This window comes from Heteronotia binoei, chromosome 14 (genome assembly GCF_032191835.1).
Source record: "Heteronotia binoei isolate CCM8104 ecotype False Entrance Well chromosome 14, APGP_CSIRO_Hbin_v1, whole genome shotgun sequence".
In the NCBI taxonomy this organism is placed as follows: Eukaryota; Metazoa; Chordata; class Lepidosauria; order Squamata; family Gekkonidae; genus Heteronotia; species Heteronotia binoei.
Window position 1 is genome coordinate 27,444,213 of NC_083236.1, and position 23,801 is coordinate 27,468,013.

Sequence of the window (23,801 nt, forward strand, 5' to 3'; positions counted from 1 at the left end):
CCAATCCGTATTTCTCCTTTGTGATCAATTCCTAACTTTTTAAAAAAGCTTTTTACAAAAAATTTCAACCCCAAATGTCAACTGGATTTCTTTTTATTTTTACAAAATAAACACATGCACAGACATCACTAGCTACTGGGGGGGGGGGGTCCTAGCCCACACATTTTAATTTTTTAAAATATATTTTTGTGCATGGCATCCTTTTGCGTTGGGACCACTCATCACAATTAGATACATAATGTTTAATTCCCTTAAATAATTGTGTGTTACCTCTATGTTTTTGCTGTTGGAGCAAACAGCTTGTGAAGGGTCATCAGCAAAATCAGCATGGGGGAGGAGATAACAAATGGTGCCACAATCCTGATCCAACTTGCCCCTTCCCTGCTATTTTTCTCAGCTTAATCCACCTCACAGGGCTGTTGTGAGGACAAAATGGAGAAAGGGAAGTGCCCTCATCCCTTTGGGAGGAGTATGGGATAAACATGTAACCAACAGATGACAGATGTTGCTACTGTTTTACCAGAGACGAAGGCACAGACCACAGGCTTCTCTACCCTCAAAAAGTGCTGAGAATACTTTGGCAGGTCCTTAGGAATCCTGGAATTGATTCCTGTGGACTTTGAACGTGTTGTGGCTACAGTAGTGGAGGAACTGACCTGTTGTGAAGGGGCAGCAGCCATCAGATTCCTCAGCAAGTCACGAGCTGCAGCTACAGAACGACAGAAATATAAACAGGGTCTCATACATGAATTGGCACATTTTAGGAATTTGGGAAATACTGATGGTTAGTGCCTGTGCTCAATCTTGTCCAGGAGACTCCTTTTGACCCTGGAAATTCTTCTCTGAAGGCTAGTGGGTAAGGGAAAGATGATTTCTATGTCCTCAGAGGTTCCCTGGCTGGGACCCTTCAGTGAAAACAGGTCCTTCCCAAAGGGAAGATCTGGTGAAGGCCATCAGAAATGAAGCACAGCAGGCAAGTCATTCCCCAACAAACTGGCACAAGCCCATGGCCAAAGGTAAGCAAAGCTGTTTGTCCCTGTCTCCCAAAGGTAAGAGCTAGCAGGAGTTCTAGGCAAGCCACCTACCAAGAAAATTGTTATTGAGGAGAAGGGAGCCTGAACCATTCCAATAGCGATCCACAAGTTGCAGGAGTTGTAGCAGGACAACGACAGGAGAACTTTTATCTGCATCATGGGGACTTTCTGTCCGGATATGGCCGCTCTTCTGCTCACTGAGTTGATGCTACAGAGAGAGAGCCAAAGTCAAACATTTGCCAGATCTTTGCAAACTTCTCACTTAAAGGAATGTCTAACAGAAAACAATAATCATCATACATTTTTGAAATTTATTTTTTAAAATCTGTAACTGACATATCAAGATGCTGATAAAACTGTATACATCTATACATCAATTACCAGCTTTAAAACAGAAAAAGACAACTGCCCCCCAAGTGGCATGGAGTGGGGGGCAGTGTTCCCTCTGAGCTGAGTTAGTGTGAGCAAGCTCACAGTTTTTTAGCCTCCAGCTCACGCATTTTTGTCTCAGCTCAGGAAAAATGGCCCCAGAGCAAACTAATTTATGGAGTAGCTCACAACTTTAATGCCAGTAGTTCACAAAGTAGAATTTCTGCTCCACAGCTTAGAGAGAGTATTGGTGGGGGGGGGGGGGGGTGTCTGCTCCGAGGACCAGGGGAGGGGAAATGTAGGAAAACCTGCCATACAGACACCCAGTTGCTGCTGTGTAGCATCAGCAGCTGCTGTGACAACAGGCAAACCCCAGAGACATGTCATTATGTGGAACAGCCAAGAAGACACGTTCCATTGTCCACCGATCTGCTCCACAGCACGGAACAAAGCACTTGCCTCCTTATTTGTTTCTTTTGAGCAATGTGTAGGGCTTCTGCTGTGTTTAAACTCCACTCTTGAAGGACTGAGTGAGCGACTGACTGAAGATTCTTGCCCTTTCCGGGCCACAGATAATGGTGCTGAAACTGGCTGTGAATCCTCAAGTGGTTTCTCATCCAATAAAGATCTGCACTTAGACTGGAAATCCCCTAAGCTTGTAAAAGTAGAGTTGGATAATGGACAAAAGCAACTGTTCAGCTTTGCATCTAGGGAAAGGGGACACAAGAATCAAAAGAGCTATGTTACTCCAAAACTATAATATCAAACTGATTTAAAAATTGGTATACTCAAAACAAAAGTATACTGATATTCTGAGAAATGTATGTCGTTGAGCTTTATGTCATTAATGACTTTTTGATACCCTTTCTCCCTTTTTTTCCTTCTGTACCCTTCAATTATATAAAAAATACCTATTAAAAAAAAGCAAAAGTTCTCAAAAATATTCACGAAACAAAACCAAAACACAAACAGGATGTGTCAACTTTATTAAGGCGACAGAGGCAGATTCTGTCAGAATAAGATCTATTCAAAATCTTCCTTGTAGAACCATGGAGGGGCCTTACAACTTTCAAAAGACAGATTAATCAGCTGCTGACATCAACAGTGATGTTGCTGGGGAAATGGCTTTTGTCCACAAGCCCCAGACTTTCCAGAGAAAAAGCAATAAGGAGACAACAAGGGCAAGTCACCAGAAGCTGATGGGAAAACAAATATTTCATCAATTATTGAATCGTTTGCAGTATAATACTCAGCCATACTTTGGAATTCAGCCAGCACTAATTCCTGACTAAAGGAACTTTGGGTGAGGAAACTCTCAGGAGCAGTGTACCCTCTAAGCTAAATTATTGTGAGCTAGCTCACAGATTTTTAGCCTCCAGCTCACACATTTCTGCCTTAGCTCAGGAAGAATGACACAGGAGCAAACTAATTTATGCAGCAGCTCACAACTTTAGTACCAGTAGCTCACAACTTTAATGGCAGTAGCTCACAAAGTAGAATTTTTGCTCACAAGACTCTGCAGCTTAGAGGGAACATTGCTCAGGAGGAGAGCTCATGGAACTCATCAGCCAGTCCAAATCTCTAACTGGTCAAGGAATTTGAGGGGTACTGAGAAAGGAAAGGCAAAACCAGTATTTCCATTTCTTTTCCTTGTCCTGCTCCCCCACCCCATCTCATGGCCATGTCAGTCCACATAAAATCTAGAACCACAACAAAACCAGTGCAATATTTTTTACTAGGATAAATCAAACTGAAACCAAACATTGTGTGAGCGTACCAGAATTCTTCATTGGACAGGATATTAGAAAATTTAAAAAGGGTGGGGAGCAGATTTCTCAGGCTGTAATGTTAAGGTTTGCTCTTACAACAAGCATTTTGAAAAGGAGACGACTGAGACACTAAGTACTGGCAGAAGGATGAGATGTTGGACTGCTTGAAGAGCAGTCTTCCCCTCCCCAGTTTGGTGGTTAGGAGCGTGTACTCTAATCTGGAAGAACCAGGTTTGTCCCCCCCCTCCTCCAAATGCAGCTGCTGGTGTGACCTTGGGTTAGTTACAAGTTCTCTCAGAGCTGTTCTCTCAAGAGTTCTCTCAGTCCAACCTATCTCACAGGGTGTTTGTTGTCGGGAGGGGAAGGAAAGGAGACTGTAAGCCACTCTGAATGAAGAGCAGGGTATAAATCCAATCTCTTCTTTTTCTCACAGTAGGTGTATAAGGCAGAATCTTTTTCCCACAGTAGGTGTATAAGGCAGAGAAGGACGTGTTTGCCTACCCAGCACATACTGAAGCAGTGTAGATCCCCCACAGCTATGCAGAACCTCAGAAAGTCAAGCAACAGGAAATTAGACCACTAAATAAATAAACAAACAAATATTTTTTCTTCACCTGAACTGTGTTTCAAGGAACTTTCAGGATCTGAGCCTGTTTGCAAGTACTGTCCTCGGAAATCCCCACAAGAGGACCAGGTAGCTGCCAGGGCTTCCTTAGCATCCTTGGAGCTATAATTACGGCCACTGTCTGCTGCTTTCCTGTCATCTGCAAGTCTCTTATGCAGCTCCTTGTGAGCAGTGGAAGATGCGAGACACTGACACTCATAACTACCCAGCTTGAGATCTCTGGCCAACTCATGGGAGTTCAGCTTCCCTGTGTCATTCAAATTCAGTCTTCTGGTTGGAGAAACACCTCGGCCAAAGTCAAGCAGGTCCAATTTCCGTCCTCTTTCTTTTTCGCTGTGAGGGAAGTCTGAAGGGGAGTCTTCGGAAAAGGACACATGAAGTCTTCCTTTACTAGATCTGGCTCTGCGTCTTACTTGGGAGTGCATGGAAGTTTGGGCTTGAGGGGATGAGGAAAGGAGCTTGTGGTCTACAAAGAACAGCCAGAGAGAAGAAAGACATTAATTTAAAAACCCTGTTAAATGTATAGCCCCTTTCTCACAAGGTTCTCCTGTCTAAGGGGATAACCAAATCCACTCCTACTTAGCTTCAGTAGTGCTACACATCAGAGACTCATTGCATTTCAGAAAAAAAATACTGTTTAAACTACATTTTTTTTCCACTTTAGGTGTCACCCCTACTCTTGTTTGTCTTTATCAAACGATGTTTCCGGCCCATAAACTTTTCTGTGACAAACAGAAGTGCCAATTATAAAGAAGCAGATACTTAATCAGCATTTATACAAAGGTTCCACTTATATGTGTGGCAGAGGTTCGTTTGATTTCCTGAAGCATAAGCTGAGACAGTATCATGTGCGGCAGGGACAAATGGCCACAGACCTAGCTTATTAGTGGCCATGTGGCTAGCACTGCAGTGGCTGCAATAGGAAGCCGCTCAAAATGTATCATGGAGGATGCACTTTTGGTATCAAGATAAGGCTGATTTCTCTTAAGGGAAACATCCAGTCATTAAAAATTTTAGAAGACTAGAAAAGAGTGTTCAAGCAATCAAATTTCCACATGTGCTTCCTGGATTTTATGAATCTTTTTCTTAGATGTAGGCAACACTCTTACAAACAAGTAAGGCATCCTGGAACACTAAAGTGGGATATAAACAGGGATGAAATTGTGTGGTTATCTTGCTATTGTTCCAGATCCCATATGGCACACCTGTGGCAGGGCTTTCATAAAGCAGGTTCCTCTGCATTTTCCATCCATCTCTCATGTCCCACCTGTTGCACTGCTGGCTTTTTTACATTTCAAAGGAAACTGGCAACAGGTAGATCATTATAACACTATATATATATATAGTATAACAATATACAATATAGATTGTTACATCAACAATCTATAAGGTTCCCAGATTTCATTTCATAAAGTAAATATGTAGCCCTTTTTGTTGTGCAGTTATGAGAAGGGCCCCGGACGCAGAGTATTAAAGCTGCAGTACTGCAGTCCTAAATTCTGCTCACGACCTGAGTTCAATCCCCGGCAGAAGCTGGGTTTTCAGGTAGCCGGCTCAAGGTTGACTCAGCCTTCCGTCCTTCCGAGGTCGATAAAATGAGTACCCAGCTTGCTGGGGGGAAAGTGTAGATGACTGAGAAAGGCAATGGCAAACCACCCTGTAAAAAGTCTGCCATGAAAACGTTGTGAAAGCAACGTCACCCCAGAGTTGAAAACGACTGGTGCTTGCACAGGGGACCTTTCCTAAGAGAAGGGCATTAGAAAGAATCTGCACTAAAAAGAACCTGAAGTGGTACAATCCAGATGCCTCATTTGCTGTTTACAAGAATTAAGCCTGAGATATCAATCAGATCAGCATTAGGATCTTAAGAACTCTTTATTTCCTCATATTCAAGATGTATGCCATTTTTCCTCAAATTGAAAGAGTAACTGAATAGAACACTCACCACAGTCCAAGGGGTTATGACTCAGTAAATGTCTTCTCTTTGCATCATCTACCTAGAAAATATTAGACATTTAGCATTTGGGAAAGGATCACAGTTACACATTTATTGATTTACTTTCCAATCTGAATCAAAGGATCTGAATAAATATTCATAGATTGTCATACATCATAGCAAATGTTGTCATGATTTACCTGGACATTGTACATCCCTCAAGCTGAATCAGACCAAAGAAAAGGCTGTGGATCTTGGGACAGAAACTCACAAAATGACACACAACTGCTGCCATGGAAAGCCTACTCCCACTGAAGTAATTAGTGATTAAAAATATGTGACATGGCATCATCAAGCTTCAAGTTTCCCCTTTCCAGCTCAATTTAATTGGTTGTCACTTGCAGGGGCAAGAATCTCAAAGCACCATAACAGTATGTCATGCATTTTTGCTTTTGGACAAAAAGGGAGAAAGAGGATGCTCTTCTCAAAGGCAACCACACATCTTTCTAATGCTTGGTTAGGCTCTCAGAGACTATTGTGTTGTGAGAAGTTTCTGATATATAGGGGAAGCTGAGTTTGCTTTATTCTAAGTTCCTCTTGATAAAATGATATCCTCCTTCAGTGTGCATATCTCTAGGCTGGAAATTATCTACCACATATTGGGGTTGCCAGATCCCCTCTGGCCACTGGCATGGGTGGGGCGGGTATGGTTCCCAGGTCCAAATTGGGAAACTCCAGGAGATTTGGTGGCGGAACCTCAGGAAGACAGGGACCTCTGTGGGGCACAATACCACAGGGCCCACCTTCCAAAGCATCCATTATCTCCAGCAGAACAGATTTCAGTAGTCTGGAGTTGAACTGTAATACCAACTGTAATACCAGGGAATCCCCAGGTCCCAGCTGGAAGCTGGCATCCCTACTACACTCTCAGAGCTAATGTTTTCTTAACAATGAAGAATTTTAACTATCTGAAGTTATAAGTGGCTGGTGCTTTGATACTGGTGATTTCTAAAATTCTGGGTTTTCTGTTTTTTGTTGTTGTCAAGTACAGCAGACTTAGGATTGCATTGTGAAACTTCAATTGCTAGAGTTAAGGAAGGAAGATATCAAGCACCACCAAAACCAGCTTCGGAGCCCTGTCTATGGAGGAAAGCCCTCTGCCCACACTCATCCAAGCCTACTTACTAGTATCTGCATATGGAGGTTATGTGGCGTGTGTTCTTTAGTTGACTTGTTGGCTTGCAGTTTGGAAGCGGCTGAAACTCTTACAGAATTGTTTCCATCATGGTATGGCTTATGGTGGTGAAAAGACTGGCTTAGGTTTGATTCTGTGTTCAAAGGAGAAATAACTTTCTGATTCTCCAGCATAAAAAGAACTAGAAAGAAACTTAGTCATGGCTTCTTCTACATAGGGGTATTTTCCCAAGGTGCTTCTCTCTTTATTGGGGAGTTTGCACATGGAGATCATGATCTTTCCAAATATGACTCGTAGGGCTCCCAGGGATTTCCCTAAAAAAGAAGGGGGGAAACCTCCTTTTTTTAAATTTAAAAAGGAACCAACACACTAACTGCAGGCAGACCTTCCATGCAACAGCTCTGCCTACAACCAATACAGGGGGAAAGGGGTGGAACTTAGTGCTGCCTTCAGGATGACGACACTCAACTCTAGTCTGTTTCCCCCTATTTTAGCCCTTTAACAGGGCTTTTAAAAATTGATTGTTGTATGAGTGAAACACATAAAATTGTACACAGTCCAAGATTCACAGGATCCAGTGTTCAATGGACAAAATCTAATTTTTCGCAGATCTGTTCCACAAAGGTCTGCATCTTTTTAATGTTAACTTAATCAACATTGTCACTGATCACACCTTCTCATACCAGTAACTGATTAATGTTAGTGCTTTCAATCGCCATGCTATTAATATGGTCGGGATGTCTGACTGGGTGACTCCATTTCAAATGAGGACAGATAAAAACAGGAGTGTCTCACTGACGGGTTAAATGGTGTGTCTGACTGCAGTCCAGGTCTCACACATGAAGGATGCAGCATCTACATCAAAGAATACCTGTCCAAACTAAACGCACACTTTCATTTTGCTTTTTCAAAGCTGTCTTTCATTACTTCTGGAGGGCACTTTAGTAGTCAACAGTCAATACTGGAATGCCTGGAATGACTTTGCAAGATCTGATTTGCTCCAAGTAGATGACACAATCTCAGTATGAAAAGCATGCACTCCTAGACTCTAAGTGGTCACTCAAGAACATTCATGGAAAGTCAGTCCACTTCTTTTACTCAATAGTACCCATCCAGTGGGGTCTACCCCCTCCTGCTTCCCTCTCCCAAACTGGACCTGAGGAAGCCTAGCATTTGTCTCATTTGGGATGTGTCTGGGTGCTCAGATTGTTCCTGCTCCAGAAATATCTCTACTGGCAGTAAGAACCAAAATAATTTTTTCAACTATCACTGCATAAGAAAAGCTCCCCCTAGACCAGGGTTGTCAAACATAAGACCTGGGGAATGGAACACGCCTATCAAGGGCTATCTTCCAGCCCATGAGTGACTGGTGCAAGGAAGGAAACAGGATGTTGTTGTGGGGGGAGGGCAGTGGGCAGAGCCACTTTGATTGTGACTCGGCATGGCAGAATAATCTTGTCTGCAGCAGTCAAGCAGAACCCCCCTTCACTTCAGTGGCAGCCTCACTGGTAAACTGGAAGCCACCTCAGCCACATTCATGCTGGCTCTGCAGTCTGCCCATGCAGGTTTCCCTCTGAATGCACGCCCCGCCCCCCAGCCCCTGGGGCCTTGCAGTGAGGAAAAACCAACTTGGAGCTTACCAGCTGCTGTCCTTTATAAAGTTTATGTCTTCGGTACCTCACATTACATTTTATGACACACACGGCCTGGCCTTATAAAATCACATTTATGTCAGATCTGGCCTTTGTAACAATGGGTTCGACATTTCTGCCCTAGATCATACACAGTGACCTTGATTCCTACCTGTAAGCTTTTTAATGTTTTCTGCATCCAAACTGGACATTGTAAAGATCGCCTGGTCTCGCATTTGACTCCTCATTGTATGTTCTCTAGACCAGCAAGATGCAAAAACAAATTTAACAGGACATTGTTAGAATTTAAATGTATTTAAGTACTGGACACTCTTTCTTTATCCAAATACACATCTTCAGCTGACTGTGAATGTGCAAAATTTGAGTCCAGCAGCACCTTAGAGACTAATAAGATTTCCAGAGTACAAGCTTTTGAGAATTAAAGCTGCCTTCATTTTCTACAGCAGACCAACGTGGCTACACACCCAAAACTTACTGTGAAAGTATGCATCTTATTTTAAATGAAGTACTTTCATTCTATCCCTAACTCCAACAGGCATTCACTCTTACCTTTCTCCATTTGTCCACAATCCCTCGTGACTTTTATTTTAGACTGAAGCAAGAAACAGACTGTTGGTATATAGTTGTGAAGTGCGGAACATGCAATGCATCTGCAACGTCACTATTCATCTCCTTATGTCTGAAATGTGCCCAGGTGTGTGTGTGGGGGCCTCCATTTTGAGACTTATGTAGTGCTGGGCTGCTGAGTTTCTGCATTGGTGATTTCTGTGGTCTCCAAGACAACATTGTCATAAAATCCCCCTCTGCTCATGTTGTGCCCCCAGCACTAGGATAACATTATGGTGGTAAAAACACTTGCATAAGAATAACCATTCTCTCAAGATACAGTGAGGGTGAAAAGGCAACTGCTCTCTGGCCATGCCAGCACAGTCAGTGGTTCAACTGAGGATAGGAGCTCAGCCCACCACAGTTCTCCTGAGCACTACAGAAATCCCAAGTAGAGCATAGATAACAGGATGTGGAGCTTGTAATGGGCCCACTTATGGATTATATGAAAGTAAACAGAGCATAGACAGTTCTCACAATGGCTAGGGGTGAGCGGTGCAATCCAACAAGTAGCGGTATCAGGATGGAAGCTGTTTAATTTGTATACAAATTATTGGGGCAGAGGGAGCAATCTAGCAGTCCAGTTGCCAAGTCTGTAGATTATGCCAAATTTACAGAATGGTAGATTGTGAAGAGCTACGGGACAATCTCTCTAAATTGGGTGAGTTGGCAATAGTGTGGCAAATGTTCAAGGTGATGCATACTGAAGCAAAAAATCCTAATTTAAAACATATACTGATGGAAGGAAAGAGATCTTGGGGCTGCAGTGGAAAATCTGATGATAAGGTTGACTCAGTGTGCTGAATCTTTCTGGAATATTTCATATACATACACATACATAGCCTGGAGAAGGATTTTGGTGATGGGAATTCTAAAGAGGCACTTTGCACAAAAAAGGAAGTGAGGGAACACCTAACTGGGACTGCAAGGACTCAGTCCAGGTAAGCAAAGGAGGGAGATCCCTGCCTCAGTTTTGGATTGTTGCCTCTGTCTCTTTCCTACAACAGTTACCTACTGTGTTATTAGCTCAACTGCCCTTCCTCCTGAAGAGCTGAAAGCAGAGCCTTCCTCCCAGGGGACACATGAGAAGTAACCATAGTATAGAGAAAGTAGCCCCTTTGGATAGATGCAGGCAGGACACCACTGTGATGTCATGCAAGTTTTACCTCACATGCCATGCAAATTTTATCTCACACACCAACCCCACAACCACAGCTATTGCTGGACAAACAGGATTCCTGTAGCCTCACAGGAACACAACCCCAACAGGTGACCAAGTACCATTTGCAGACAGAGTTCCATTGCAACTCCTGACAAAGGGGAAGTTACAGGCCCAACAACTGCACAGTGTTTCCTCAGCTCAAGCCCAGTAGAAGAGAAGAAATTGGATATATACCCCGCCCTTCACTCAGTGGCTTACATTCTCCTTCCCCTCCCCACAACAGACACCCTGTGAGGTAGGTGGGGCTGAGAGAGCTTTTAAAGAACTGCTCTTGAGAGTACAGCTCTGAGAGAACTTGAGACTGGCCCAAGGTCACACCAGCAGCTGCATGTGGAGAAGTGGGGAATCAAACCTGGTTCTCCCAGATTAGAGTCTGTGCTCTTAACCACTACATCAAACTAACTCTCCTCTAGACATATCACAGACAGTTTGCATACAAACTGTGTACATGCTATCTTTTCCTGTAGGCAAACTGAATAACTCTTCTTACAGTCAACATACTAAGGCAGGATGTACAATTTAAGGCACAGTTGTATCCAGGTTCTGATCCTCAGTTTTATATTTAAAATGAAAGTGGGTGCTGACTTTTCCTTATGAACAGATACATGTTCACTGCTGTATGTACAGGGCTGCAGTTTTCCTAGCTGAACAAAGGCCACAACAGCAGTCTAACTTTCAGCCTGCCACAGTGAGGAAGATTCCCACAGGTAGCCAGCAGAACAAAACAGGTTTCCTTCTGCAGCATCAAACTGTCAACTAAAGCCAAGAAGCTAGAAATTTTCCATTTGTAGAAGGGGGCTGCTGGTGTTTATGGTATGGAACCCTTTTGTAGATTGACTGGGAAAGCTAGAAATTCCAGGAGAGCATCTGAAGTGTGAGCTTCTGAGGGTGAGGAGGAAAAGGCTGTCATTTTGGAGACCGCTCTGGCAGAAACCAAAAGATAGCCTTGGGGAAGGCATATCTGCCATAGCATAGCAGACCGTTTTGCTTGCCACACTGTGATAAGCCTCCACCAGCAGAACTGTTGGGGCTAGAGGCACAACAGAAGGCAATAGGCTTATGCCTGCTATTACCTTCTGGCCCTGCACAAGCCACATGTTAGGTGGTTGCTGAGATGCTGATCCAAACATGATCTGCCAAGCTTAACTCTCACACACCCCTCCCCATTTTGTTTGCTGGCACAGCAACATCTTAACAGGGAAAGGATGCATTTTTTTCCTGTCACCTGGGTCAAAAAGACAGTCTACCCCTAACTGAAGGAAAGAGGGATTTGAGAAAATGACCTCCAGAAAAAAAAAAAAGATGGAGATCAAAATCTGAAAACTTTAAGATTATCCTGTCTACTTCTTAACTCACTGTCATAGGGGGTAAGTGCAAGACCCAGAAACGGAGGATAACTTTTAACACTCTTATTTATTCTTCCTTTGCTCTGTAGTGACTGGGTGATTCTTGCCAACTACAAGTTTGTCCTTACAAATAACATATTTTTCTTTTTACGACTTTGTTGCTATTGTGGTCATGCAGCATCCACAGACAAGGCCTTAACATGGTCTCAAAGAAGGGGCCAGGAAAGGCTAGGAACTCCTAATTTAAAGACAAATTTTAAAGAGACAAAGAGAGAGAGAAAGAGAAGACAACAGAATGGTTTTTAGAGGGACTAAATCAGTATACCTTAACATCTTCTATATGTTATAAAAAGAGGGAAAGAGGCAGAACAAGGCTAGAAAAAGATGAATTCCTCTCACTAAAGTCTAGTAATTTGGGATACATGTCAGGTAGGTCAGTTCCTCATCTGCTGTGGCAGAATGGAAATAATGACAGCATTTGTCTGTGTATTTAAGACCTACACAAGGGAACAGAGAGTATACGGCCAGAGATGCAACTTGGATTAGAGTCCAGTTTAATGCATACTAAGATGAAGGGTTTTGGGATTGTTTCCCAGATGTGTATGTCTGGCTCACATCTGGCCAGGCCAGCCTGACAATTTCAGGTGTATCTTAAATGGTCCCCACAACTTGCTGCACCAGAAGCACTGGGTGATACAGCTTACAGTGGCACTGCAGAATATAGCCACTAGTGCAAAACATGGAGACACCTCACACCTTCATAGGGAGCATTGTTTGGTTCAGAATGGCTGATAACAGATGGGCAGTTTGGGGTGGATGGGAGGCATCCCAAATTGGGCTGACTCAGAAAGAACTGTCCCAAACGATCCACATGCTCCAGCGCAAGGCGCCCTTATCCTGCCTGCAGGGCACCTTGGCATGGTCAGACGACTGTAGCACACTATTCCCTTAGAGTGGTTTGGTTTTCTTTTTCCCCATACATTTTAGTAGTCATGCGCATATGCATGCTCATGTGCTCTGGGCAGTTTGTTAAAAAAAAAAGCAGGTTCTCACCACCAAGGCACCTCACCTGCATGCTTCCGTGTCCAGATGTCAAAGAGGCGATTGGAGTGCAGCTCAAAAATTTGCTACTACTTCGAAAGTGGTAGCTTTTTGAGTCACTCTGAGGACACCAGAGGATGCGGTGAGTATAGGATGAGGACGGGCAGCAGATGTTAGCGCTTGGAAGGATTTTTCATGTCGGTTTCTGAGGCATCTCTGAGTTGGTCCAAACTGCCCATCTGTTATCAATTGAATTGTGCCTATGTGGCTTTGCAATATGAATGAAAAAAGGAAGGGACTTCTACCAAATCAGCTCCTGCCAGTCAACAATGTACAGCCTACCAAGGCATTCAGAGGCCTTCCCTAGGCAACATAGCTGGAACTACCTTGCCACCATTTGACCTTTTCTATTGTATAAGAATGCAACTATTTGAACAGCACATGCACAGACCTGTGCTGCTATATAACTGAGGTGGGCCCAAGTACAGGATTCTTGTGTGCTTAGCATCTCTTGTAACAAAGGGTGTATATCAAGCAGAATCCACAACCCAGAAACAAAAGCTAAACAACATCCATACCTTGACTTCTCTTTGTTCTTGAGGCTGAAATGCAGGTGGGCAGCTTTTCTTTCATTCTCTCTGTCATCTAAAGGAAACAGGAATGAATTCACCATTTGAAAGTGTTGCAGAGAATTGTGTTTTCACTTGTTCAGGTTTATGTTTGGGTAGAAGCAGGGTGATAGCAGGGAGGCATGCTGGTGTGGTGTGTGCATTCATTGCCTCCTTCCATAGGAGGCTGGAAGAGAGGAGTCAACGGCATCCCACTCCATGAGAAATTACAGGTCTCAAAACAGCAAGCACAACTCCCAAAGCAATTTGGCTCAACAGGAAGCCTCTAGTTAAACTGAATAGCAGATGCAAACCATCACTTTAAGATAAGGACCCCAAAAAACAACGTGGAGCTGTACATATTCTTCTTTGCACTTTATCTCACCTAGTTTTTCAGAGCTTGTAATTTTCTCACTGTGAACAGCCAATAATCAGAGTCATTCCTGGTTACTGGGTTGAGGAGAAGGTCTAGCTTTCTCAGGCGAGGGAAAGTCTGGAGGCAGGCTACTTCCAGCAAGGATGAAATGTGATTATAATGCAAATGACTGTAAAGACTCTAGGCCCTGCACTGAGAAAAAAAAGGCAGCAGTAGAGTTTTCAAAGGGAACAGTGCTTTAAACAACAAACTTGAAGGCACATTTCTTCCGATTTCCTCTCATTCAGTACAGCCTGAGTTGTCTTCTTTGTCCTACTCTCATGGGTAAAAAATAAATGTGATAATCTAGTCCTTGCTGCTATAATTCACAGAAATTTTAGCGTACTCTTTTAAGGAGTCAGCACTGACTAGGTATTTTATTTAATTTTCTATTGCAAACACGGTCTTACAGAGCAAGAATCATGCTGGAAACAGTTAAACCAGCTCTTCCAGGTCCTTGGATTGTATGCACATAGGTCAAGAAGACCCAGAATACAGAACTCACCTCCAAGCTCATGAGCAGGTTCTTTGACAAATCTAAGTACTTGAGGTTTTTAAAAGATTTCAGACCATCTCCCAAGGAGACTAGGTATTTTGTCTGCATAAGTTCTTTGTAGTGAGAGGGAATCCACCTGTTCTGGAAAGAAATGAGAACTTGTAAATGTGTTTAAGTCCCTTGTATAGTTGTTCAGCTGAACACATTTCAACAACTTTCATTCTGGCGAGGTTCAGATATTTTAATTAATAAATAAATCGGGGGAGGGATGTGACATGTGGATCACGTCAGTGGTCCATCTAGTCCAGCACCGTTTCACACAGCGGTCAACCTGTTGTCATGGAGGGCCAACGAAGCAGGGCACAGATGTTACCTCCTGGTATTCAGAGGTTTATTGTTGCTGAATGTGGAGGTTCACCTTCAGTTACCATGGCTGGTAGCTGCAGATGGATCCCTCCTCTGCGAATCTGTCTACCCTCCCTTTTCAAAGCCATTTCCATCCAGCAGCGAATTCCACAATGAATCACACGTTGAATTAAAGCAATGATTTCCTTTTGTCTGTCTTGAATCTAATGCCCATCAACTTCATTGCCCAACCCAAGTTGTAGTATTGTGGGAGAGGGAGAAAAAGTTCTAATGCATTTTCTCCAAGCTATGCGTATTTTTACAAACTTCTAACTTCCTTCCTTTGCTTTTTCTCTCCCCTCCGTCCCTGGTATTTTTAGGGATCCTTTCTATTGCTGGGAGCCCTTTGGCATGAAGAAGAGGCTATAAAACATGACTTATGATTATGCTGAATGTGCGACCTACGCTTTCCACTCCAGGTAAGGGGCGGAGGTCAGAAGCAGAAGGGGCCTTTTGCTGAACAACCACTGATCTTTAGTCGTCCTTCGGGGGGGGGGGGGAGGCTCAGACAGACTCCTAGCAGAGAAGCTTCACTTCCCAAAGTCTTGCGCGCTCAAACACACCCAGAATGACACAAGTGCCCGTATCTTTTCTCCACAGTTGCCTAATACTCCTCATCCTCATCCTTTGGGTTTGGAAACCATTCCTCAAATTTGAGCAGGCGCGAGCTGCGGCCGCTCCTAACGGCTCCCCCGGCCCAAGAAAAAAGAAAGCAGGGAGAGGAGCCGCCCAGTCCTCTCGTTCTGCCTCTCCAGTCCTGCCTGTAAGAGTGCCTCTGGGCGCGTGCAGGGCGCCCCTCCCTCTCCCAGCGGCTTTTCTCTCTCGCCCCGCCTTCCTTTTCTCCCCCTGCTCCAACTGCCGTCCTCCGCCCCCCCCCCCCGGTTACCTGGCTCGAGGCCTCGCAGGGCCTGCTCCTCCCGCATCCAGGCCTCATTTAGCTCTATCTCCAGCGCCATGGGCCGCGCGTTGCCAGGCAACCCGGCCCAACGTCCGCCCGACAGGGGGAGGGGTGGGTCGCTGGGAGGCAGTTGAGCCGTCGCTCGGCCGCCCCTCCCCCCAGAATGCACCCTCAGTTTGCTCAGCATGGTAATGGCAGCGCTGAGAGAGCTAAGGAAAAACACCAACCCCGCCCCTCCCCCCCCCCCAAAAAAGCTAGGAGGGCAGGGAAGGGGGAAAGGCAACCAAACCTTGTCAGGGTGGGCTGGGGGACAGCAAAAAAGCAAGATCCAGTTGCCTCCTCAGCCAGCTAGCTCTCACCTCTAGGAGCGAAGAGGAAAAAGTGCCTCTCAGCATGCTAGGGTTGCCAGCCTCCAGTTGGGGCTTGAAGATCTCTTGGAACTGGGCATCGCACCATTCTTTGCAATACTAAAACATCTGCTTTGTCTCACAGCTCCAAAATACAGATGAGCAATTATGCTTGCAAGATTAAAATGCACTAACCATCCAGTTTCTGAAGGACATATGTTAGGGATGCCATTCTTAGATAAATTGAAATTGCGGCCCATGTTCTGGTTCTGAGCTTGGTATAATGAGGCTAGAAATAAATTGATTAAACCCCTTTATGCAACACTGGAAAGATTATCCACCAGATATTTTGGTTATTTTATTATGAATAGATTCTAGATTAGAAAACATTCTTTTAAGTAAATTTCTTATTCCAGCCATGAGAACTCAGGCAGCCTGTAATAGGATGGCCTCCTTTGTATGGCATGCCCTGGTTCTCTGGCTTGAATTCTTCCTTTGTTCTTCTTATTACCAACTACTTTTAACAGATACTGCTCAAGATCTGCAAGGCAGGAGATTAGAGAAAGGAAGAAAGAAAGTATCTCCAGATTACAGAGATCAGTTCCCCTGGAGAAAATGGCTACTTTGGAGAGTGGACTCCATGGCATTATATGCTGCTTTCCCAAACCCCAACCTCCATCCCCAAATCTCCAGGAATTTCCCAACCTGAAGTTGGCAGCCCTACAAAGGGGAGAGGATGAGATTGATACAATCTAACTGACATTTACCAAATGGGCATTGTTACTAGAGTGTCGGGTTAGGATCCTGGATGTCAGGTACTACCAATCTCTACTGCCAAGAAAGCCTGCTGGGTGACCTTGTTCAGCCTAACTCACAATGAAGGCCTGTTGTGGAGAATAAAATGTAGGAAGGAAGAACAGTGTAAGCTGCTTTGGGTCCCCATTGGGGAGAAAAGCACAATATAAATAAATGAAATAAATATACAAGCCATCGTGGCTGCTGGTCTGTCTACTATCTATTTAGGTGCCAACTATCGACTTGCTCTCCATTCTTACAAGCATCATCTTTAATCTTTCACAAACAGCCTGATTATCATGAGCATCCCTTCTTCCAACTGTGGGCAGCTGCTCAGGAATCAAGCCTCTTTGGCCAATTTTTGGAGCAGGAGCAGAAGCCAGACACAGACAGCAGGCTTCAAAAAAAGAGGACTAAAAAAGCAATCTGGCTGCTCTGTGGAGGCAGAATGTGGCACTCCTCAGGTGTTGCCTTCATTGGTGCTCCGCTGGACAGCTAGGCTGGGGGGGGTCTGGGTCAAGGAATTCAGCTTCGCACTTTCAATGGAGTACAGCTAGTACCATCTTCCTCCATCAAGAGTCTGGGTGTGATCCGAGATGCCTCCCTCTCACTGGAGACTCAGGTCATAAATATGGCCAGGACAGTGTTTTTCTATCTTCAACAAGCGCAGCAACTGATCCCCCACCCATCCCATGCCGACCTGGCCACAGTGATCCATGCAACGGTCACCTCTAGATTAGACTATTGAACACACCCTATGAAGGGCTACCCTTGAACTTGCTCTGGAAACTTCAGCTGATCCAGAATGTGGCAGCACAGATACGGACCCCTTTGAGAGCACATATACAACCTGTGTTCCAACAACTGCACTGGCTGCAGATTGAGTACTGAATCAGGTTCGAGATTCTAGTACTTACCATTAAAGCCCTAAATGATCTGGGGCCATCGTATCTACAGGACCACCCCTCCCTATAGACCCTTTAAATGTATTATGCTCATCATCTATTAACAACCTACAGGTAATCCCTGCCCTCAACCAGGACCATGAGACTCGAGCTCTGTGGGACTTAGTTCTGTTCTGCAGGGCCTGTAAGACCAACATGTTCCACTTGGCATATGGTTGAGAACAGTGATGGCTAGGGAGATTGGTTGGCCTCCCACCCTCCTGGCTGCCTCTCCAGCTGCCCACCTGTGATAGATTGTTTGGGGCACGATCTGAGATAATAAATTGTCAAGTTATAAAAATAGTAGAATTTAAATTTTAATATTTAATTTAACTGTAATATTTTATGTAATTAAAAGTTGATTTTATTGTATATTTAATTGTTGGAAGCTGCCCTGCTTGCCTGGGAAAGGAGTGGGATATAAGTTAAATACATTAAATAAATAATAATTGCACCCACTGTAACAGGGCTCATTGGTGTTTTTTAAATGGAATTGTTGCTCTACACATCATTGACTTGATTTTTTTCCTCCCCAATTAGGAAGAGCCAGAAACCATTAATGAATTATCTGAGGAAGAGATCGTTCATTTTAATGTTGGTGGCTGGTGTTTCTCAGTTCCTAAAAGCAAAGTGGCCCAGTTTCCAGATTCCCTGCTCTGGAAAGAGGCCTCAACCTTGACTGAGAATGAAAACCCAAGACTATTTATTGACCGAGATGGATACACCTTCAGACACGTCCATTATTATTTGCACACGTCCAAACTGTCTTTCTCTAGCTGTGCTGAACTGAACCTTTTGTATGAACAGGCACTGTTCTTGCAGCTAATACCTCTTTTGCAGGTAACAACCAATTTATTGCTGCTCTCCGAAGTATAGAGAGGTGGCAGAGTCTGATGGAAATCCAGGGTGGACTGTGCTAAACACACAAATGGCACAATTCAGTATCTTCTGTACTGAGCTCCACAGACAAGGGTAGCAACTCAGCTAGGGCCACAGACTCTCCTTCCCAATTAGTATGGCCAACTTCTAGCTATCTTTTCAACTGCAAAGATGATCTGAAGCTGGAAGATCATGTTTATCTCCATAGTATGAGGAAGTTTCACCTGCTGACCAATCTTCTTGCTATTTTCACACCAGTTATCTGCTCCAGGTTTACTATCTTGGGAAGGTTTTTTTTGTCAAAAACCTCTTTCCCCATAGTATTCCTGTACTTGCTGGTACTTCTGTGACTTTTCTTCAATCTTTCCCTAATCTGCTTTGCTCGGAAAGTTTGGGCTGCCCAAAAAGCAGCCATTTTTCTCATGTGGCAACTGAATATCATACCTGTTAATGGGACAGCTCTGATCTCAAACAGAGGTCTCACTTGGAGCAAAGGTGACATGCAGCAAATTAGGAGAAAACACAGGTCAAATTGGACATCCAAGCTCAGTTCTGATATGGCCATGATGCAGTGATCAGGAGCACCCCCGTAATGTCATATGCTTCCTCCTTTTCCTTCTTCCCCCGTCACAGAAGAGTTCTCCCTTTCACTTGGTATTTGCTAATCATAATTTTTGATTTGGCAAATCATGGTTAGTTCCTGGTTCCTAACCACAGTGCAACCCCAACTTGTGAGCTATGGTTTAGAGGTTAGCACTAGCCGTAGCGCCTCTTCACACATTACTGAGTATTCAGGTTGAGTCTGAGCCTGAAGACCCAGACTTGTGTCAGATGTAACGCAATCACATGTGAGTTGTGGGTTTTCCTCAATTTCCACATGTAGTGACTGATTATGATAGGCTATCAATCTCCAGGTGGTATTTGAAGGTCTCCTGGGATTACAACTGCCCTCCAGGTGACAATGATCAGTTCACCTGAAGAAAATGCCTGCTTTGGAATGTGAACTGTGGCATTATATCACACTGAAGGCCCTCCCATCCCCAAGCCATGGCCTCTCAGGCTCCACCCTCAAAATCTCCATGTATTTCTCAACCAGGAGCTGGTAACTCTAGATTAAGATCAAGAGTTCTAAAATTTCAGGCACATCATCAAACATGAAGGCTTCAAACTCAGAATATTCATTCATTCATTACCAATATTGTATTTACTTGCTGTGCAGGATGCCTCTGAAGAACCAATTCACTGTTAAAATAGCATATAGCTCATTGTTCTGTTAAGAGCATTATGTGTGCTAAAGAAATGTTTATCTGTTCTAACAGACTTTGGACAATTTGAAGGAAGGAAAACACAACTTGCGCATCCGACCTGCTGATATACCAATAGCTGAAAGAGCATCTATGAATTACTGGAGAACACGGAAATGTATAAGCAAGCCACCAGAATTTCCTCTGAAAAGTCCAGCATTTACTGGTAAATGTATTGTAGGCAACCACCTATGCTCAGGATCAAAATTGTAAATCATGTTGTCTACCATTAGTGAAAATGTCCAATAACTTCTGAAAATTTAGTCAATTTGATCCAGTGGTCAACATTCTGAGGTTGAGTTCCAATCCAACCAGTTAGCAGATTTGGAACATATCAGGGCCATTTAATTTCCTTAAGCCTCAGATTCCCTCCCCCAGACAAATGACAGATATAGGACAACCATAGACCCCACAGGTAAATTATAAACTTTTTGCATATTTAATGGTGTGTATACATTGCAAATTACCTGCCAGTAAATTTTCCCTTGCAGTGATTTCAGTGTATTTCTTTTGCATCTGCTCTGGTCTTGACTTGAGACTTGTTTAAATTTCTTAATTCATCTGCAGTATATCAGCATAATCAGTTTATGTTTGAGACTGGCATAGTTCTGTTACCTTCTTACACAATCTTTTAAAAAGTCCCCTGGAGAGAAATTAACAGACCTGACACCGTTATCTGACAACTCTGTAATGACAATTTGCATCTACTTAAAATTACACAGCAAACTCCGCACTGCTGATAAACCAAGTTTACCCAGCTTTGTCCATGGCACTCAAACTGGTTTGGTCCTCAGCAATCCAGACGTCACATGAAAGCCAGTCCCTGCCCAGCCGTAACAATTATCATATGGATGAGAATGCTAGATCCTTATTCCTGCTCAGCTTTGGACTAGTTATGCATCAAGCAGAGACACAGTATGGGCAGAATAGAAGGGTCCAACATCAAACCAAGAGCTGGTAAAAATCAGAGATAAGCAGCAAATCCAGTGGGCCTGGCAGCCACATGGTCTGAACTTGAAGACCACAATTCAGAGGATATCAGGCATAAGGTCAAGACCAGCAGGAACCAGGACGGGGGCAGTTTGTATAATAGCTAACTGCTCTGGCCGATAAGTCCAGCCTGTAGGTAGCAGTTTTAAGCCTCTAGTCTGGCTCTCAGTATACCCTTCAGCTAGTCCCCCATTCCCATTGGTTCCCTCCAGGCAGGGTGTACTTCCTCTGCTGGCCATCTGAAGCAAGCTTTTGATACTAAAGAGATTGGACCAGCAGCCAGCTCAGGGGCAGTTAGAGCAAGGCTGTATAGCTGGGTTCAGGCTCCCTGCTACTCTGTGGCCTTGCTTGGAGAGGTCATGTTCTCTCAGCCGGTCTTTCTGTTGCAAAAGGTAGGAATGGCTGTCTATCTTGCAGGATTGTTATAGAAAGAAACCTTGCAGGGTTGTTATAGGGAGAAACAAGACAAATATGGAGCATGAAATTATAAATAGTGCCTTTTCTACATGTAATTTTGCTTTGGTGCAGAATAAGTCTTTATCTAGGCATTAGCTGAACTATTAATGTGTCTATTGCTGACTGCCTGTAGTATAATTGCCTTCTAATTTTTTTGTAATTGTTTTGCTATGCTGTTGCTAGCGTGATTTTAGAAGAATTGTAAATAGTCTTGTGCGCTTTTGTGGAAAGGCACTATATAACTCAATACATACAGAAATGAATGGTAGGATAAAATGTGGGCATCTTGAAAAGGGCGCCCACCACTGACCCATATACCAGCTGAGTGATGCTTTCCCTGCAACCAATGCAAAGAAAATATATATCAGAGCTTTGTTAGAGTAATCCTACCCCACAGTCAACTGTTTTCACAGATAGCCCCATAACATGCAATCCAGATTGCTAGTCATCCATCAGAGAGACCAGGTTTCATGCTAACATGTTCTTTTTCCCCCTGTTAGGCTTACATGAGAAAGCTCCTCTTGGATTAATGGACACACCATTATTAGATACTGAAGAAGAAGTGCATTACTGTTTTCTACCACTCAGCTTGGTTGAAAGATACCCTTCCCTGGTTAATGATGACAATTTACTCTGGCTGTCTGACAATTCCGTTCTGATAGAATGTGAAGGCAGTGAGTTCCGCTTCATAGGTAAACTTCTCCTTAGGAAACACATGGAATGTTGAAGAATGCAGGATGCAGTGAAAAAAGACCATATTCCCCCCTCACTTTTAAATATTGATATTTTTATTGTTGTGACCTAGATGGCCCAGTTTTGCTTTATCTCATCAGATTTCACTAGCTTAAGCAGGTTTGGCCCTAGTTAGCACTTGGATGGGAGACCGCTAATGAAGTTCAGAGTTGGTACTCGGAGGCAAACTGCTGCTGTTCATTTCTTGCCTCGAAAACCCAATGAAGGGTTGTCATAAGTTGGTTGTGACTTGTCAGCTCTTTTCATCAGTTTTGCTATACATCCTTCTCCTGGAGCTTACAGTAGGCCCTGTACTAAGAGCCCTGTAAGCTCATGAAGGATTGGCTACATCAGGGGTGTGCGACCTAATTTGCAAAGGAGATCCTGCTACAAAAAAAGCCCTGGTGACTAGGGTTGCCAAGACCAACTCAAGAAATATCTGGGGACTTTGAGGGTGGAACCAGGAGTCAGGTTGTGACAAGCACAATTGAGCTCTGAAGGGAGTTCTGGCAATTCCATTGGCTTTTAAATGCCTTTCCTCCATTTGGAAATAATGAAGAATAGAGGCACCTTCTTTTGAGGCTCATAGGATTGGATCGCTTGGTCCACTTGTTTTGAAACTTGAGGGGGGTGTTTTGAGGAGAGGGACCAGATGTTATGCTGAAAATTTGGTGCCTCTACCTCAAAAAACAGCCCCCCCAGAGCCCCAGATACATACAGATCAATTCTCCATTATACCCTATGGGAATCAGTCTCCATAGGGTATAATGGAGTGCCCAGCAGACATTTCCCTCCTCCCACCCCACTTTCTGATAACCCTGAAGGACCTCCAAACTGGGGGATCCCCCGCCCCCAACTGGGGATTGGCAACCCTATCTACCTCACAAGGTGATTGTTGTGGAGAGAGGAAGGAAAGGTGATTGGAAGGTGCTTTGAAACTCCTTAGGGTGGAGAAAAGTGGGTTATAAAAACCAACTCTTCTTTGTTTCACTATGATTATTTCTCTCTCTCTCTCTCTCTTAAACCTCCCCCCCCCCCCAAGCTAATTTTCTACGTTCAGGGAAGATTATTTTGCCTGACAACTTCTCCAACATGGAAGCTCTGGAAGCTGAAGCTGAAGCATTGGGAATCCCTGAGCTTATGGAAGCAATGAAGATCTATAGGAGTCAACCAGGTGCAATTCTTTTTACATTTTCAGTGTAAACCACCTTTCCAAGTAAAGAAGGAACCTCTTTGGGCCACGCTACATGATACATCTAATATGCTGAGTCATGGGGGTATGACTGGACTCACAGTCAGACACAAATTGGGGAGAACTCCCCTAAAAACTGCTCAGTCACTTGGCCTTGCAAAAGAGCACTGTGAGAGGAAAAGAAGCTTCCAGTCTCCATCCCACTCCACTTAACCAGTGGAAAAATGCAGTGTGATTCAAGCTCAAGTCTTCCCTGATCAGAATTCTTTGTTGTTTGTTGTTGCCTTTGTCTGTTTGTTGCCATCCATGCCTTTGTCTTCCAGAGGCCCACCCAGAGGGAACTCCCCGTTCGCAAGGCTCTGTGAAAAGCACAATACAAAAGCAGCAGAAAGCAGCTAGCCTCCCCTTGTATCCAATGGTGCTTGGTCTCTTAGTCAAATATCCTGATTCAGCTTTGGGACAGCTCCATGTGGAGAACACCCTGGATGGGAACAAGCTCTACATATCAGGAAACGGAGTTCTCTTTCAACATGTCATGTATGTCT

The 23,801-nt window shown here is 43.9% G+C and overlaps 2 protein-coding genes across 2 annotated transcripts in view; one reads left to right on the plus strand and one right to left on the minus strand.

The window, feature by feature from the left end:
* Nucleotides 1–1,407: 1,407 nt before the first annotated feature.
* Nucleotides 1,408–8,892, minus strand: LOC132582278 (uncharacterized). The gene is made up of 5 exons (XM_060253817.1): nucleotides 8,732–8,892; nucleotides 5,743–5,794; nucleotides 3,787–4,263; nucleotides 1,775–2,110; nucleotides 1,408–1,418 (listed from the first exon to the last, which is right to left on the minus strand). The coding sequence occupies exons 1-5, from the start codon at nucleotides 8,756–8,758 to the stop codon at nucleotides 1,408–1,410; spliced, it is 903 nt and encodes a 300-aa protein (XP_060109800.1). The 5' UTR covers nucleotides 8,759–8,892.
* Nucleotides 8,893–18,248: 9,356 nt separating this feature from the next.
* The window catches only part of KCTD19 (potassium channel tetramerization domain containing 19), a 37,835-nt gene continuing 32,282 nt past the window's right edge, over nucleotides 18,249–23,801 (plus strand). Inside the window, exons 1-5 of the mRNA XM_060254050.1 lie at nucleotides 18,249–18,543; nucleotides 19,902–20,052; nucleotides 21,833–22,024; nucleotides 23,107–23,238; nucleotides 23,580–23,793. Coding sequence (XP_060110033.1) covers nucleotides 19,980–20,052; nucleotides 21,833–22,024; nucleotides 23,107–23,238; nucleotides 23,580–23,793 — 611 coding nt within the window. The 5' untranslated portion in view covers nucleotides 18,249–18,543; nucleotides 19,902–19,979. The remainder of the gene's footprint in view (nucleotides 18,544–19,901; nucleotides 20,053–21,832; nucleotides 22,025–23,106; nucleotides 23,239–23,579; nucleotides 23,794–23,801) is intronic.

Bases quoted from the DNA above. Each gene is read 5' to 3' on its own strand.
- LOC132582278 (XM_060253817.1), bottom strand. From the start codon at position 8,758: ATGCAGAAAACATTAAAAAGCTTACAG. The intron at 5,795-8,731 runs GTAGGAATCAAG...AATATTTTCTAG, and splicing joins AAACATTAAAAAGCTTACAG to GTAGATGATGCAAAGAGAAG. The intron at 4,264-5,742 runs GTGAGTGTTCTA...TGTTCTTTGTAG, and splicing joins TCATAACCCCTTGGACTGTG to ACCACAAGCTCCTTTCCTCA.